Genomic DNA, 16,885 nt, shown 5'->3' on the forward strand with positions numbered 1-16,885 from the left:
AGTAAACTACTGTCATCTGTAACATGTTGGGTAAACTACTGTCATCTGTAACATTGTTGATGTGAACTTCTTCCATCATGTTGACATATGGAGGTAACCACTGCCTTTATGTGACATTGTTGATGTGTTAGGTAAACTCCTGCAAGTATGTAACATTGTTGACATGTTGAGTAAACTACTGTCATCTGTAACATGTTGGGTAAACTACTGTCATCTGTAACATTGTTGATGTGAACTTCTTCCATCATGTTGACATATGGAGATAACCACTGCCTTTATGTGACATTGTTGATGTGTTAGGTAAACTCCTGCAAGTATGTAACATTGTTGACATGTTGAGTAAACTACTGTCGTCATGTAACATTATTAACATGTTGGGTAAGCTAGAGTCATCATGTAACATTGTTGATGTGTTGGGTAAACTGCTGTCATCATGTACTTTTGTTGACATTTTGGGCAAACTGCTTTCATCATGTAACATTGTTGACATGTTGAGTAAACTACTGCTATCATATAACTATGTTGACATTTTGGGCAAACTGCTATCATCATGTAACATAGTTGACATGTTGGGTAAACTGCTGCCTTCATGTAACATAGTTGATGTAGGGGGTAAACTACTTTCATCATGAAACATTTTGAGGTCATATGGGGCCAACACTGCTATCAGAGGTCATGTTGGAGGACGAATGTCATTTTTGGAACTGTCTGAGCCCTTGTCATGAACCCGATAATGCTGGATGTTACAGAGTATGGTTGGCACATGTCATGAACCCGATAATGCTGGATGTTACAGAGTATGGTTGGCACATGTCATGAACCCGATAATGCTGGATGTTACAGAGTATGGTTGGCACATGTCATGAACCCGATAATGCTGGATGTTACAGAGTATGGTTGGCACATGTCATGAACCCGATAATGCTGGATGTTACAGAGTATGGTTGGCACATGTCATGAACCCGATAATGCTGGATGTTACAGAGTATGGTTGACACATGTCATGAGCCTGGTAATGTTGTATATTATAGTTCATGGATGATATGTTGTGAGCCAGGTACTGCTGGATTAGTTCATGGATGATACCTTATGAATCCAGTATTGTAGTATGTTCTAAGGCCTAGGTGATGTCAGACAGAAATTGAAAGGAACATCACCAAAATATTCATATGCTCATTTTGTAAAATGTTTACTCTTGTTAATTATTTTGATGACTATTTTGTTTCACAAATGAATGAAGATGTTTATGGATTTTCAAATCAGTTTTGAAAGCAAAAGGTTTATGATGACTTTACACTGATCAGCTGTCATTCTTGGAAGAAGTAAAGGGTTGACTTTAGGAAGATGAAAAGCTTGTATCCAGTGTGGCTTATGTAAGTGATGTTTTTCGAGAAAGAGAACAGATGCAAACACATGTGTAAGTGGTGAACCTGTGGCTGTATGTAATTGTCCTCAGCACTACAGCACCAGACATTCAGGAATGGAGGCACACGCCAGATACTTAACCAGGGTCAGTCAGGCAGGGAGAGCTGGCCTACTCTGCCTAATCACTCACATGTTGTGACCCAGAATACAGCACATGAATCCACAAATTGTGTGCTGCTCTGTAAAGCGAATTAGTGAAATGAGGTGTGAGAAAACACAGGAGTGTAGTTAGCAGTCAGAACTCCATGATATTGACCCATCCATGCAATTGACTGGCCAATAAAGTTTGAGTGAGTGCCCGGTATTGTCCAGGGAGGAGAAGGAGACTGTGGGTCATTTGTAAGCACTGCTGGTGGAATCAATGGATTGGAAGCTCTTTAGCTAGTTGTAAATACAAGTAGGTCAGGACCTGGCTTCGTTTACTGCTATACCTGCTAAGACAGGCATTCTTCCAGGGCAACATTTGATCTATGGAAGGTCAATTTCAACAACTGTGTTGGCTGTATCATGTCCCACTATTCTGTGTCCTGTGTCAATACATTTCAGTACTTGTCAAGATGTTGTCTGTTCGGGGATCAGAAGGGGGAGGCTTCACAATCAAGATGATTACCATGAGTGGTAAGACTTGATGTGTGTATTTACTGTTGTAGTCACAGCCTGTTAACAGCACATGCTGGACTGAAGAAAAAGTTATGAGTCTTTATCATTTCAGGTCATGATGACCTCAAGTGATCATGTTTCATTTTGACTGGCAGACAATACTCTTGAGGAAGTAGATAACCTGTGACACAGACAATGTCACCTTGCACAGCAGGATGTACACTCACTGTTTCATACACCTTGTACATCACCTCCAAGGTAGGTCACCCAGGTCCTCTATCAGACCAGAACCTTCTGTCAACAGTGAGTAGCGTATGCTCACACCCTGGTTCTCTATTTGATAAGAATCTTCTGCTGTCAACAGTGACTGGCGCATCATTACTTTTGGTTCTGTATGTGATCAGAATCTTCAGCTGTCAACAGTGGGTGGCGTATGGTCACATCTTGGTTCTCTATGTAGTCAGAATCTTCTACTTTCAACAATAAGTAGTGTATCGTAATGGTGTTCCGATTAATCAGTTTCATTGGTAGTAAATAGTAATCAGGGAATGGATCATAATATCTTTGATCGATCATGATTGCTTAATGTGTACCTACAATTTTGTGCAATGTAAGGCACAGTCTAAGTAAACTTAGTCTCAGTGTTATTTGTTACACTCCACCACTGAGTCTAACAGACCCTAGTGGAAGGTCCCATCAGGCAACCCTTGAGTGACCTATCATTGTCAAATCAAACACGAGATGGTTAAATAGATTTAGCCAATCAGACAACGGCTACTACTTATGAATCGGGAAGGACTTACAAAATATTCAGTTCACTGACACAAATCGCTCCACAACCAAATATCTTCATATAACACAGTTGTAGTATACCTGTGGTATATACACTTTGTCTGTTGACATGGTCTCCATTAGCTAATATTTCCGCAAGATAACATCCTTGAATATTGCCCGAAACAGTATTTTCAGCGACTGCTTACTCACTGTTGTCATGGTTGTAACGTGTGTTGTGGGCATCACCCAGAAGTGAGCAAAAAAGAAGTACAAAAATGGTGCCAAAGGCTTTCCTCATTAATGTTATTCATCACCATGAGTCTAATAGATAATAGAGATATCGGGATGTAGCACATCAACCCCCTATTGTATTAAACTTTAAACTTCATACTTCTCAGTGTCAGGCTTGCGATTCTGCAGTTTGGTCCCTCGTTCGACCAAAAAGGGTTTGTTTTGAAAATTTCAATGTTTGAGTACATTTCAATGTAAAAAGAATTTAAAAATCAGGCAACACTGCATTCTTATGAGAGATGGAAACATGAACTTGCTCATAATTTCAACTGAGAATTGCATATCAGAAAAATCTTATCATTCTACAATTATATCATTTCCGAGTTTTTCAAAGTATTTCATACATCCAACTATTTTTACATGATTTAACAATAAATAAATAAATTTTATGGTTAAAGTCTAAGTGAAACTTAAATATGCAATTCACAGATAGTGATCAATGTTTTAAACCACCAAAATATATTAACGTTGAATGTGACGCAATGAATACTTTATTTACAAAACTGAAGAGAAACAGTAGCACGATACCTTATCGACATCAAAGTACAAAACTTGTTCAGTTGAACTAGGTACCACATTGTGCAGCGCATTTGCTTCGGTTTTAGATGGTATTGTTGCATTGAGGAAGTTTATTCTCTTATTTTAGTGATTTTGTTCACTTTTAGTGTATATGAGTTCTGTTTTGATGATGTGTTCACTGTTTGTGTGGTAGGCCATATTCAACACAGCACACAAGGGTCACATGCATTCTACACAGCACACAAGGATCACATGCATTCTACAAAGCATGCACAGGGCACATTTTGAAGCAGCAAATTGTAGTCTGTGTGTCCCTTGACACAAGCTCATTAAAGGCATGTTGAGACCCTGAAGCTGATTCTCGTGTTTGACATATTGTGTTTGAGCTTACAGCAGCAGAGCGTAACCTATTGCATGGGTACACAACAAATATTGACATGCTGTTGGTATGTCCTAATGCTGCTAATTCTGACATTGGATAGGAACCACTAGTAATTCTGTATGTAATGTAAGTACACCATAAAGATAAGGCCTGAATATTTCAGTGGCAAGCTTGTTAATGTGGTTAATTTCAGTACAAGGGACGTAGCATATGTCAGTGTCGGGAGCAGGTGGGACAGGAGGTGATGGGCTTTAATATCTTCATTAAATGGGGGTTTGTCATTTGGATGTGTGCAGGCTGCCAAATTAAACTGCAGCCTTTCATAAAAAACACATGTAATAGTTCACAGACTTAAAGTATTAGCAAATTTCGTCTTTCACACAGCTATTGTTAAGACTGGGAGGTAAACTGTAGCAGTGTAAATTTTTGTGTTAGAAAAACAACAACGAATTAGTGGTTCGTAGTTCAGGCTTGATATATGACCTTGTTCATTCTCCATATTGTATCCACACCTTCCTTATCTCCATGTTATATCCACACCTCTTATCTCCATGTGATATCCACACCTCTTATCTCCATGTGATATCCACACCGCTTAATCTCCATGTGATATCCACACCATCATCTCCATATTATGACCATGTCTTCCCCGTCTCCATGGTATATCCTTGTCTTACCCATTTCCATGTTATACCCGCACCTTTCTTCATTTACGTGTTATATTACACCTCTTGTCTCCATGGTATATCCTTGTCTTACCCATTTCCATGTTATACCCGCACCTTTCTTCATTTACGTGTTATATTACACCTCCTGTCTCCATGGTATATCCTTGTCTTACCCATTTCCATGTTATACCCGCACCTTTCTTCATTTACGTGTTATATTACACCTCCTGTCTCCATGGTATATCCTTGTCTTACCCATTTCCATGTTATACCCGCACCTTTCTTCATTTACGTGTTATATTACACCTCTTGTCTCCATGGTATATCCACACTTTCACCCATCTCTAGTTTATATCCACATCTCTTATCTCCATGTCATGTCCACGTCTTCCTCATATCCATGTTATATCCACATCTTCACTGCCTCCATCTTACATCCACACCTCTTACTTCCATGTTATATCCACACTTTCCTCATCTCCATGTTATATCCAAACCTTCATCATCTCCATATTACGTCCATGTCTTCCTCATGCCAAGTTATATCCACACCTTCATCTCTAAGTTATCCACACGTTCCCCATTTCCATGTCATAATATGTCTTCCCCCATCTCCTTGTTATATCGTGCCAGTTTGGACCATGCCATTTGCATACCTTACTGCAGAGTGTTAGATTTCAGTGGAATCTTTGTTGATATTATGCATTGCTCAATTCTTAAACAGTGTTAATTCTCTTCATGGAATGAATAGACTGTAGAAATCTTGGGTATTCTCACACTGATAATTTAATTGTTTCCAAGAGTACTTGTTCCATTGGAAAGCAAGACCTCATTGTTCAACGTTAAAAGTTACTTGTAAATACTTAAAACTTTCATAAAATCCATCTTGATTATGAGAGAACATTTCTTAAAAAGGTGGAGATACTGTGGCCAATCTCAGCTTGTCTAGTGCAGGCAGAGAGCGGTTTTTAACATTTGCTTTTCCAATCAACATGTTTGAAGACCGTCAGAATTATGCAGTCCTGAGAGCTGTTTAGAATCTTATTCCCTTTTGATCCCAACAGATGGATTCTTCCACTTCTCACTTCTGCACTGCTAATGCCTAAAACCCCACTAGATTGTAATGAGCTCACCCGCTTAAGAAAATGATATCATGAAATCAAAAGATGCAGAAACGATGGCTCATTGAATGAATGTACATTTCTTTCATCAAGAAACATGCAATACTTGAATCTGCCTTTCAAAAGAGCTTATGTATCAATTGTTTTACATAATTTTTATCATGCTAACCGATATAAATGGGTGTTACGACACTGTTAGTGTGAGCTAAACAGTGTACATGGTGTTATGTATTCAGGGAAGCCAGTGTACATAAGTATTATGACCCTGTATTCGAGGAAGCCAAACAGTGAACATGGGTGTTATGACCCCGTATTCAAGGAAGCCAAACAGTATACTTGGATGTTATGACCCTGTATAAGAGGGAGCCAAACAGTATACTTGGGTGTTATGGCCCTGTATGAGGGGGAGCCGAACAGTATACTTGGGTGTTATGGCCCTATAATAGAGGGAGACAAACAGTATACTTGGATGTTATGACACTGTATTAGTCAGTGTTTCCAGTCTTTGCCCAGTACCAAGTTAGAACGTCCAGTAATTTCAAAGGCTGTTGATTATCATGTCTTGCAGATTTTAAAACTTTCTTATTACCTTTGTCAATTCTATTTCTGCTTGAAAAAGATAATGTTTTCACAATGACATTGAGCTAGCAGGGCTTGAGGCAAGATGATGTATAATATATTATCATACGTTCGTTGTTTTCTGGCTTTTGATTTTCGACAAAGATCTGCTCTGCTACATTCATATTTAATGTCAGTATTGGGAAGAACACCAGAAGTGTACACTCCCAAGTCTGTGGAACATGTCTTCAGCTTGTATGATGCACCTGATGAAGGGAAGGGGAAGGATCAGTTGTTAATGATATGTAGGTTAGTTGTCATGCATATACTGTTGTGTGTGATTGTGGTCTATATCTCTGAAGGGTGAGGGCTCTACTAGATCTCTTTAGATCCTATTTCAAGCTGCTTAATTGGAACAGATAAAGTCAATGCTGAACATGTTTTGAAAAATCAATCCTTCCACTGCAAAGGCAGGTCATTTGCTTGTCTTCTGTCCTTTGTAAGATCATGTCCTCAATGTGATGCTCCATCTCACTTGCAGACGTCACTCACACAGAGATGCCAACCACTCAGATTTGGAAGAGTTTATCCAATTTATAAAATGCAAAATCTGATCTCTGAATTGTCTTTAGAAAATTGATATTTTTAAAGAAATTGTGAATTTTTTTGTGGTATACAATTTTTTAAATCACTCGTGAATTTTTTGAGTCAATGATAAAAACGTTTAGAAGCTTACCATGTGATGTTTTATGTTTTGATTGTGAATATTGCATGTTCTTGACAATGAAGTTAAAAAAATACAAGACTGGCAAGACTCCACTGTCAGTAAATTTTAAGGTTGGCATCTTTACTCACATGTTGACGTATTAAAATATTTCTATATTTCCTGGCCAGATGAAAACAGTTCTGTTACTGCTGATCACTCTGATCACACTGGCAACATTAGTCTGAAGTCTGTTTGAAGTTCTTCATTTTCAATGTTGCATATTTCAGGACTACCCCAGGGCTCCAAGCCGCCACCCTTGAATATGCTGAGTCCGTCAGGTAGCAAGGTAGCACGCAACACTGCCACAGTTCCCCCTCTCAACCAGGTGTCACCCAGCAATGGACTCAACTCTGTCAGTGGCGATGCTGCCCTCAGTGCCACGAGAACATCCAGTTTTGCTGCAGCTCTTCGGAAACTTGCTCACCAAGCTAAGGACCCAGGTAATACAAGATATCTCTTCTCTGTGGTGCCTTGTCAGGGCTGCAGGCAAATGAAGGAACAAATACACACTGAGTTAGCCCAGTTAGTGTCTCTCTAGTATGTAAGCATGTACCCCTAGTATTGTAGAAATCCTTATATCAGAGCATCTTCCTCGTTTGGTGGATGGCCCCATATATAGGAATGTACCCTCATACTGACCCACATGTCACCTCGTGTCTTGCTGGCATGGTGGAGGTACCCTTACTTGGAACCTGTCTGGTAGACTGGGCGTATCCCAACCCAGCGCCTGTCTCCACTGTCTCAAGGAGGTACCCTTACACAGTACATGTCTCCCTGTATCCTGCAGGTACCCTAAACCAGTACATGTCTCCCTGTATGATGGCGTTATCCTAACCCAGCACATAGTTCCACTGTCTGTTGGAGATATCAAAAATCCAGTACATGTCTAAACTGTGTTCTGGAGGTACCCCAACCCAGTACATGTCTCCATCTATCCTGGAAGTACCCTAACACAGTACATGTCTCCCTGTATCCTGGAGGTACCCCAACCCTGTACATTTCTAACTATATCCTGGAGGTACCCTAACTCTGTACATGTCTCCCTGTATCCTGGAGGTACCCTAACCCTGTGCATGTCGCCCTATATCCTGGAGGTACCCTAATCCTGTACGTCTCCCTGTATCCTTGAGGTACCCTAACCCTGTACATCTCCCTGTATCTTGGAGGTACCCTAACCCTGTACATGTCTGCCTGTGTCCTGGAGGTACTGTACACCTGTATGCTGGAGTTACCCTAACCCAGTACATTTGTCCCCAGTACTGAGAGAAATGTCCGTCTTGACCTCATGGTGTGAGGAATGACTGGTTGTTGTGTTGGAGCATAGTTTTCAGTGGTTACTATGACCATGTTGATGTTTTGCTTGTTAGTCAAGCCTGGATATTTGGGTGACAAGCCACCGTGATTCCCTGATGTAATGAGTGCAGCAAGTCTTTCTGTACTTTCTTGAGGGAACAGAAGTTCCAAAAGTTTAAACATTCAACAGTATCTTCTTGTGCTTCATCTTTCTCCTGATATATAATTCATTTTATATTTTTTTTGGAAGGAATATCGGAAATTTGATAAATTTGACATTTTTCTTTGATTTACATTTTTAGTGGGAAGTTCCTGTAGGAAGTACTGTAGATCTATATATTAGTGTATTTGTTCCTCCAGGCATGTTGCTGATGCCCCTCTCTCACCAAGTGCAATCTGTAGTCTTATCTTCTTGCGTCTTGTGCATGCAATTCTCAATGTGTTATGTGTTCCATACACTATGGCGAAAGTGTTGAAGCTGTCTTTCTGATTTAACCTGTTTAAACTGTTTGGAGAGGTTTAGGAATGCTGCCATTGCTTTAGTGTAGTTTATTTTATGTTGAATCCTTGGTAGATGGAAGCATGAGAAGCATGGTTCGGTAGCCTTACCATGTGCTGCACACCAGTCTCAGTTGATCAGTGTGATTCACACTGGTTTCGGCAGATAAGTGAGTGACCATATATGGTTTTACGCTTTTAGATATATTCCAGCAATGTCATAACAGGACGGTGGAAATCGGCTTCCTACATTGTACCCATGTAGGGAATCCAACCTGGGCTTTTGCATGACGAGGGACTTAACCACTAAGCTACCCAATGCCCCATTCAGTTGATTAATGTGCTGCACACCTGTCTCAGATGATCAGTGTACTGCACACCAGGCCCGTTTGATCAGTGTGGTTCACACCAGTCTCAATTGATCTGTGTGGTACACACTTGTCTCAGTTGATCAGTGTAGTACACACTTGTCTCAGTTGATCAGTGTGGTACACACCAGTCTCAGTTGATCAGTGTGGTACACACCAGTCTCAGTTGATCAGTGTGGTACACACTTGTCTCAGTTGATCAGTGTGGTACACACCAGTCTCAGTTGATCAGTGTGGTACACACCAGTCTCAGTTGATCAGTGTGGTACACACCGGTCTCAGTTGATCAGTGTGGTACACACCGGTCTCAGTTGATCAGTGTGGTACACACCAGTCTCAGTTGATCAGTGTGGTACACACCGGTCTCAGTTGATCAGTGTGGTACACACCAGTCTCAGTTGATCAGTGTGGTACGCACCAGTCTCAGTTGATGAATGTGTTACACCCATTCTCACTTGATCAGTGTGGTGCACACCAGTTAAGTAGCTACAGTTTAAGACCTGTTGATCCTGCCTCATGTTTCACTGTGAAATTGATAATGTGGAATTATCTGAATTCTGTGACCTCATCTGGTGAGATCTCTCACTTGCTTTTGTTGATAATGTTGTATTTCATCTTTCTTTGTCAGTGTGTTTGAGAGGCACATCTTTTGAATTGCATGCATAATGAAGGTGAACACTTGTGTTTGTACTAATTATTTAGGGCTGAAGTGTAACCATGCCTGCATTGTTTGATTAGCATGATGTGTCAGCCAGACATTGTTGTCTCACAGATTTCCCCCAGCCCCCTCTGGCACGGCCGCTAGGGCATGGCTTCACCGTCGCCACCACCAACAACGGCTACAGCATTTGGTATTTTAGGGATCAGATCCAACTCTTAAAATACAATGATGTTTTTCAGAATCACCTACTGTGTTCTCAGCTCATCAGATGGTAAAGATGTTCAAGAGACAGTAGTATTTGAAGTCTAGTGAAAGTACACTTTTGTTTGGTACCATCTCTGATGATCGATGACATTTCTATCAGCTGATTACTGAGAACACAGTGACATACATGTATAACATTTTTTTTAGTGTGCATTCATATATTGTCATATCCACCATCATTGTAAAACATAGAAACTTATATGTGTTTGTTTGTGAGTGACTGTTCTTGAACTTTCCAGATTGTAAAGACACATATGGAGGTTCAGGCAGTTTTGTTATAAATTCATCTTATTAAGCAAACGTAACTGATTTTTGCCAAGTAATCATTAATTATATGTTGAAAACTAGCTTATTGTGACTATGTGATGTTCAGTAGCTGGGAGTGTAGTAATACTAGTGCAGATTACCTCAATGTCTACATGTGTTGATTTCAGAGGACCCTTCCAGCATCAAGCACACTAGTCCTCCTAGTTCCAGCGTCAGTCCGCGCTCATCCACACCAAAACGTGCACCACCACCCCTTGTATACGCCTCACAGGCCCAGTCTCTTACTTCCCCACCGGTGGTAACCATAGCACCCACCCAAGCACACCCATCTGTGTTGAATGATAGTCGACAGGTGAGTGCCACGTTATCAAAGGGAGGTAACTCTATTGCTTTTAGTGGTCCAGGTGATGTTTTCACAGTATTGATTGCAACAGCCTTTAGTGATTTTTGTGTTTAGTTTCATGGATACTATATATATACCACACCATACCACTATATTGTGTCAAGTATCAATGGAGTATTTGATCAAATAGTGTGCAGCAGAAGTTGAGATTCGTGGTTGGGGTATATGACCTGTACTCACATTTGTTTGCTTGTTTTCTATCATCTTTGAAGAAGATACAGGACATGTCATGAAATGATGCATCACAATGTTTTAGTGAAGAAGATTGAGGAAATTGTCAGAGCAATATGTGTCATTTATGATCTGCATGTACAATCAGTGTCAGTCGTTACTTACTTCAGCTCCCAACGTATTGCCCTATATATCGCAGTATTGGTAATTGCTTTCTAATGTACTGGGCTACAGCATACAAATATTCAGCCATAATGATCAGTTTGCATGTTTCAGGGTCTGGAACGAGTGTCATCTGCTCATAGTACATCCTCCTCAATCTATGAGCCGCTCTCGTTAAAACAGGAACGAGATCAGCGCCCTCTGTCTTCTCACTCTCGTGATGATGATCGCTCATCAATGAAGGATGGCCCTCATGGACAGACACCATCAAGAATGTATGTCAAAGATTCACGCTGAGGATGTACTTCCACCATCTGGTTTATATAACCACTACACTCTAAGTAACCAGGGTCCCGTTCCTCTAACCGATCTCAGCTAATGACGTCAAATTTACAGTCGGCTTAGCTAGAAGTTACACCCGTTCCACTAACGGATCTTAGGCTGATCGTAGCCGGTCCTTATCTTCCCATCCAATCCTAGCTAAGATCGAGACTCTTTTGTGTGAGGGATAGAAAAAAAGCGAGGCCCTAGTTATCTCCCTTTGCATAGTCTAGCAGACAATGGAAGTATCAATTTTTCATGACACCACTAATGATAATTCTGAAATGTTGCCAGTGAACTTGAATCGGTTAGGATGTTTGCAAAAATACATTTACAGGAACCAAAATGTGCTTTCTGCCATATTAGATGGTGTTTAGAGTGTTTTGAAAATCACATTTCGGAGAGACACCTATTACATCAAGTTTATGTCATAGTCACCTGCAACAAATGCTTAAGTGAATCCCCCAAGTACCAACTCTATGGATAAAATAAAATGAAAGATACTGAGTGTGAGAACAAACGCTGTTTTCGAAAAACTGTTCGTTTCAAATGTAAACAAAGAAACATTCCGATTTTACCCTGTGTAGCAATTACTGAAATTTTCCAACATCCAGCCGTCTGTTCATTGTTTTGAATGGCTCAATACCTTTAGAATATGCATGAAAAGAGCATTGTAGCAAGAGATAGAAAATTGAAAATGGATAAAATGCATTGACTTGATAATTCAAAAGAAATGGTCAAAAGTGTCTGCAGGGTGTGATGCCATGACAGACGCAAATCACGCAGAACACCAACAGTAATTATCGTTTGTAGCTTCTCTTACTTAAAATGAAAAAACATGTACAATGCACAGATAGTCAGATTTATTCTAATTACTTATATCTCATGTACAAACAATCCTTGGATCGAGGGAAGAGTCCTCCTGGAATCCTGTTTACCCACCATTTTGTAAGAAATTGGTCATCAGTAGTGATGTCATACATCCCCATTGTGGTACATATTAGGCAATAGCTTTTATGTGCAGGTCGGTTGAACAAGAGTAAACACAATTGTCCTCTCCTTCTGATTACACTTTCACTAATATGAGACCCAGTTCGTCTGTAGAGATTTCAAGCTAGTCGTAACCCCTTCAACACCATAGGCCAAGTACTTGCCGACAATGTTACAAGTCAACAGCCACTGGAGGTCGAATAATCGGCCAGGCAGCAGTCACGTCAAAATGAGATATAATTTTAGTAACCTACCTGGCTTATTATCTATATATCTAATCAGTTACTTTTCACAATGTCTGAAAACACTCAGTACATTTCAACTGATCATGTATTATCAGCAGAATTATGATTATATACCATTTTTCACAGTGTTATTGAAAACTTTTGGATACATGCTTTGGCAGCAGGTCCACAAAATTGTCAAAGAGCGAAGTAACAATGTTGCAAGGAGATTCATTAAAAAAATTGAATAGATAAATGAATAAAATGAACAACAGCTTGCATATCCTGATGATATGGAAAGTTTTTCATATTATCAGTCTCTGACTTAAATCATGTAGGCTCAGTTATTTACAGACGCACTGCATGCCATGTACTGCGTCCCGCCTTTGCACTTGTGGGGTACCAGGATGAGTCAGTTGTAATGAGGGTTCAGTTGTAACAGGGTGGGCCAGTTGTGACATGGATGGTCACAGAAATTTAACTAAATTACAACTGAATTAAACTTATCTGGAGGAGAAACCTGCACTTAACATGGGTTGAATGTAAGTCTACCTTAAAGAACAGAATGATTGAATATATTGATAAAAAGAAGACTGCCTTTCCTGTTCCAGTCTGACGCCCCATTCCACGCCTGGTTCCAGAGAAGATGGCTTGGTCCGTGGGTTCCAGCCTTATCGTCCTGGGGATGAGATCAGACCACCTGTTCCCCTTCCTTTTGGAATGGACCCAGCCACTTACCAGGCAGCATATCAACAGGCCTTCATTCAACCACATCCATACACTCATCCAGCATACAGGTAGGAATTGCTTCCCTTACATGTCACATCACAAACGGCTGCTAGACATCCGTGAAACCAATCCATACCCTCATCCTGAATACAGCCATTTACATGTCACATCCCACACTTGTGCTAGACCTTAGTGCAACCAATCCATACACTCATCCTGAATACAGCCATTTACATGTCACATCCCACACTTGTGCTAGACCTTAGTGCAACCAATCCATACCCTCATTCTGAATTACAGCCATTTATATGTCCTATCCCTTACTTGTGCTCGACCTTCATGCATCCAATCTATACTCTCATCCTGAATATGCGAGAAGTTATCTCCCTTACATAGCATATCCCACACTAGGTATACACCAATCAATACTATCATTCTAAATATGCCACGAGTTGTCTCCCTTACACATCCTATCCTGTCACTAGTGCTAGATCTTCATGAAAGCTATCTGTACTCTCATCCTGAACATGCCATGAGTCGTCGATCTCCCGTAGTAGTCAGTATATATTACAGTCAAGCAGTGGGTACATAATACAGTGTAGCATTTGGTACATAGTACAGTCTAGCATTTGGTACATAATACAGTGTAGCAATGGCTCTGAAATATAGTCCAGTAGTTGGTACATAATACAGTCTAGCCGTTGGTACATTAATCAGTCTGGCAGCTGGTATGTTATACAGTCTAGCAGTTGTATATGTAATATAGTCTAGTGGTGGCTCTGTAATAGTCAAGCAGTTGGTACATTATACAATCTACCGGTTGGTACATTATACAGTATAGCAGTTGGTACACAGTGTAGACATAAATGCATGATACAAGTGTTTAAGTAGTGTTTACCTTGTTTTGTGTTCCCAGTTTTGGCAAAGAGAATATAGTGATGACCAAGCTGAATTTCTTGCAGACTTGAAGACCCCATGATGCTGGAGCGATACCGTATGATGCAGCCTCCCTATCTACCCTTCGCCTCCACTGGCTCTACTGGAGCCATGATGCCCCATCCTGGAATGCATCCTCTCCTCGCAGGCGGGCGGTACCCTCCAGAGTTGCTGCACCAATACCCATTTCTCTCCCCCAGTGCCCCTGGGGTGGACCCGAGATCCCCAGCCATGTCTGCAGAGAGGTGGGTATGGGGAACATGATCCAAGCTTTGTTGTTGTAGGGTGGAGTTCTCAGTGCAGACAGGCAGGTATGGGGAACATGATCCAAGCTTTGTTGTTGTAGGGTGGAGTTCTCAGTGCAGACAGGCAGGTATGGGGAACATACTTAGGGCTGTGTTCTGATAGAATGGAACCCTGGCCCAGAGCCACGTTGACAGAGAATTGTATATTGGGTTCGTGTTTATGTCATTATCCGAAGAACCATTTGGTCCTCTGGATAAGTAATTCTGTATAGGCATACCATGTTTAGATGTTCTCATGTCTTGAAGTGTTGCTTATTCAGAGGTATTTTCATACTTTTTTCTTCAGATCAAGAGCTGAGGAAGACCGACAACGAGAACTTGATCGGGAAAGAGAGCGAGAACGGGAAAGAGAAAAAGAGAAGGAAAGAGAGCGAGAAAGGGAAAAGGAACGAGAGAAGGAGAGAGAGAGGGAGGCTGAGATTCAACGTTTGAGAGAACAACAAAGAGAGATTGAACGAGAAAGACAGAAAATATTAGAGAGACACAATGACCTAACCAACTCTCATAATAGTGTGCTGACTGTGCCTCTGCGTGGCAGACACCACGAGGACATGCGAGGTCGGCACCATGAAGACTTACGAGGTCGTCCACACGATGATATGCGGGTCAGAGACTCACGACAAGAGGAAGGTATGTCAATGATGGAAACACATTAAGCCAAAGTGAAGGCTTCATTTGACTGAAACTGAAATCAGCTCATAATGATTAGAATGTTGAATGATTAACTTATCTAATTTACAGCCTCAAAGTTTGGCTCCATAACACAAGGCACTCCACGAGATCCTGGCTGCCGAGGGTCCTCCGAGTCTAGCTACAACAAGGATGTACGATGGCAGGATGTAGCTGGAGCACGAAGGGAACATGACCGCAATCACTACCACCACAAGGTACAGCAGCACAGCCTATATCCCAATATACTGACATGCAACATAGCCAGACACACCACTGCCATCACTACCCATATAAGGTACAGCAGCACAAACTATACCCCAGTATACTGACATACAACATAGCCAGACACACCACTGCCATCACTACCCATATAAGGTACAGCAGCACAGCCTATACCCCAATATACTGACATACAACATAGCCAGACACACCACTGCCATCACTACCCATATAAGGTACAGCAGCACAGCCTATACCCAAATATACTGACATACAACATAGCCAGACACACCACTGCCATCACTACCCATATAAGGTACAGCAGCACAGCCTATACCCCAATATACTGACATGCAACATAGCCAGACACACCACTGCCATCACTACCCATATAAGGTACAGCAGCACAGCCTATATCCCAATATACTGGCATGCAACATAGCCAGACACACCACTGCCATCACTACCCATATAAGGTACAGCAGCACAGCCTATATCCCAATATACTGACATACAACATAGCCAGACACACCACTGCCATCACTACCCATATAAGGTACAGCAGCACAGCCTATACCCCAATGTACTGACAGCCAGACACACCACCACCATCACTTCCACCATAGGGTACGGCAGCACAACCTCTACCCCAAAATACTGACATTTATTGAATACATCTACTACTTGGTACTTTTGTTCATAAATCTAACGTCAGGCTCTATCAGCTGATAGATGCAACACCTGTCTCAAGGGGTTCATACAATTGGCACCTGACTCAAATGGTTCATACATCTAGCACCTGGCTCAAATTGTTCATACATATAGCACCTGACTCTAATGGTTCATACATGTACCGCTTGGCTCTAGGGGTTTATACATCTAGCACCTGTCTCTTGGGGTTCATACATTTAGCACCTGTCTCCTGGGGTTCATACATGTAGCACTTGGCTCTAGGGGTTCAGACATCTAGCACCGGGCTCTAGGGATTCATATATCTAACACTTGGTACTTTAGTTGATACATCTAGCACCTGTCTCCTGGGGTTCATACATCTAGCACCTGGCTGTAGGGTTTCAGACAGTAGCACCTGGCTCTACAGGTTCATATATCTAACACCTGGTACTTCAGTTGATACATCTAGCACCTGGCTCTAGGTTTTCATACAGCGAACACCTAGTTCATACATCTAGCATGTTGCATGCACTCTGTCACAAGCTGATATCACAAAAGCTTATCAATTTGGAAGGGTCCAAAACTAGTACTGTATGAATTGCATGCACTTTGTACCTCCATGTGGA

At 41.2% G+C, this 16,885-nt stretch overlaps 1 protein-coding gene across 1 annotated transcript in view; it reads left to right on the top strand.

The window, feature by feature from the left end:
* Positions 1-16,885, top strand: part of LOC137258026 (genetic suppressor element 1-like) — an 87,362-nt gene that overhangs the window by 62,036 nt on the left and 8,441 nt on the right. The window contains exons 3-9 of the mRNA XM_067795562.1: positions 7,332-7,544; positions 10,623-10,807; positions 11,306-11,466; positions 13,338-13,523; positions 14,418-14,636; positions 14,983-15,326; positions 15,438-15,583. Of these exons, the coding sequence (XP_067651663.1) occupies positions 7,332-7,544; positions 10,623-10,807; positions 11,306-11,466; positions 13,338-13,523; positions 14,418-14,636; positions 14,983-15,326; positions 15,438-15,583 (1,454 nt within the window). The remainder of the gene's footprint in view (positions 1-7,331; positions 7,545-10,622; positions 10,808-11,305; positions 11,467-13,337; positions 13,524-14,417; positions 14,637-14,982; positions 15,327-15,437; positions 15,584-16,885) is intronic.

Source organism: Haliotis asinina, chromosome 12, assembly GCF_037392515.1.
Source record: "Haliotis asinina isolate JCU_RB_2024 chromosome 12, JCU_Hal_asi_v2, whole genome shotgun sequence".
Classification (NCBI taxonomy): Eukaryota; Metazoa; Mollusca; class Gastropoda; order Lepetellida; family Haliotidae; genus Haliotis; species Haliotis asinina.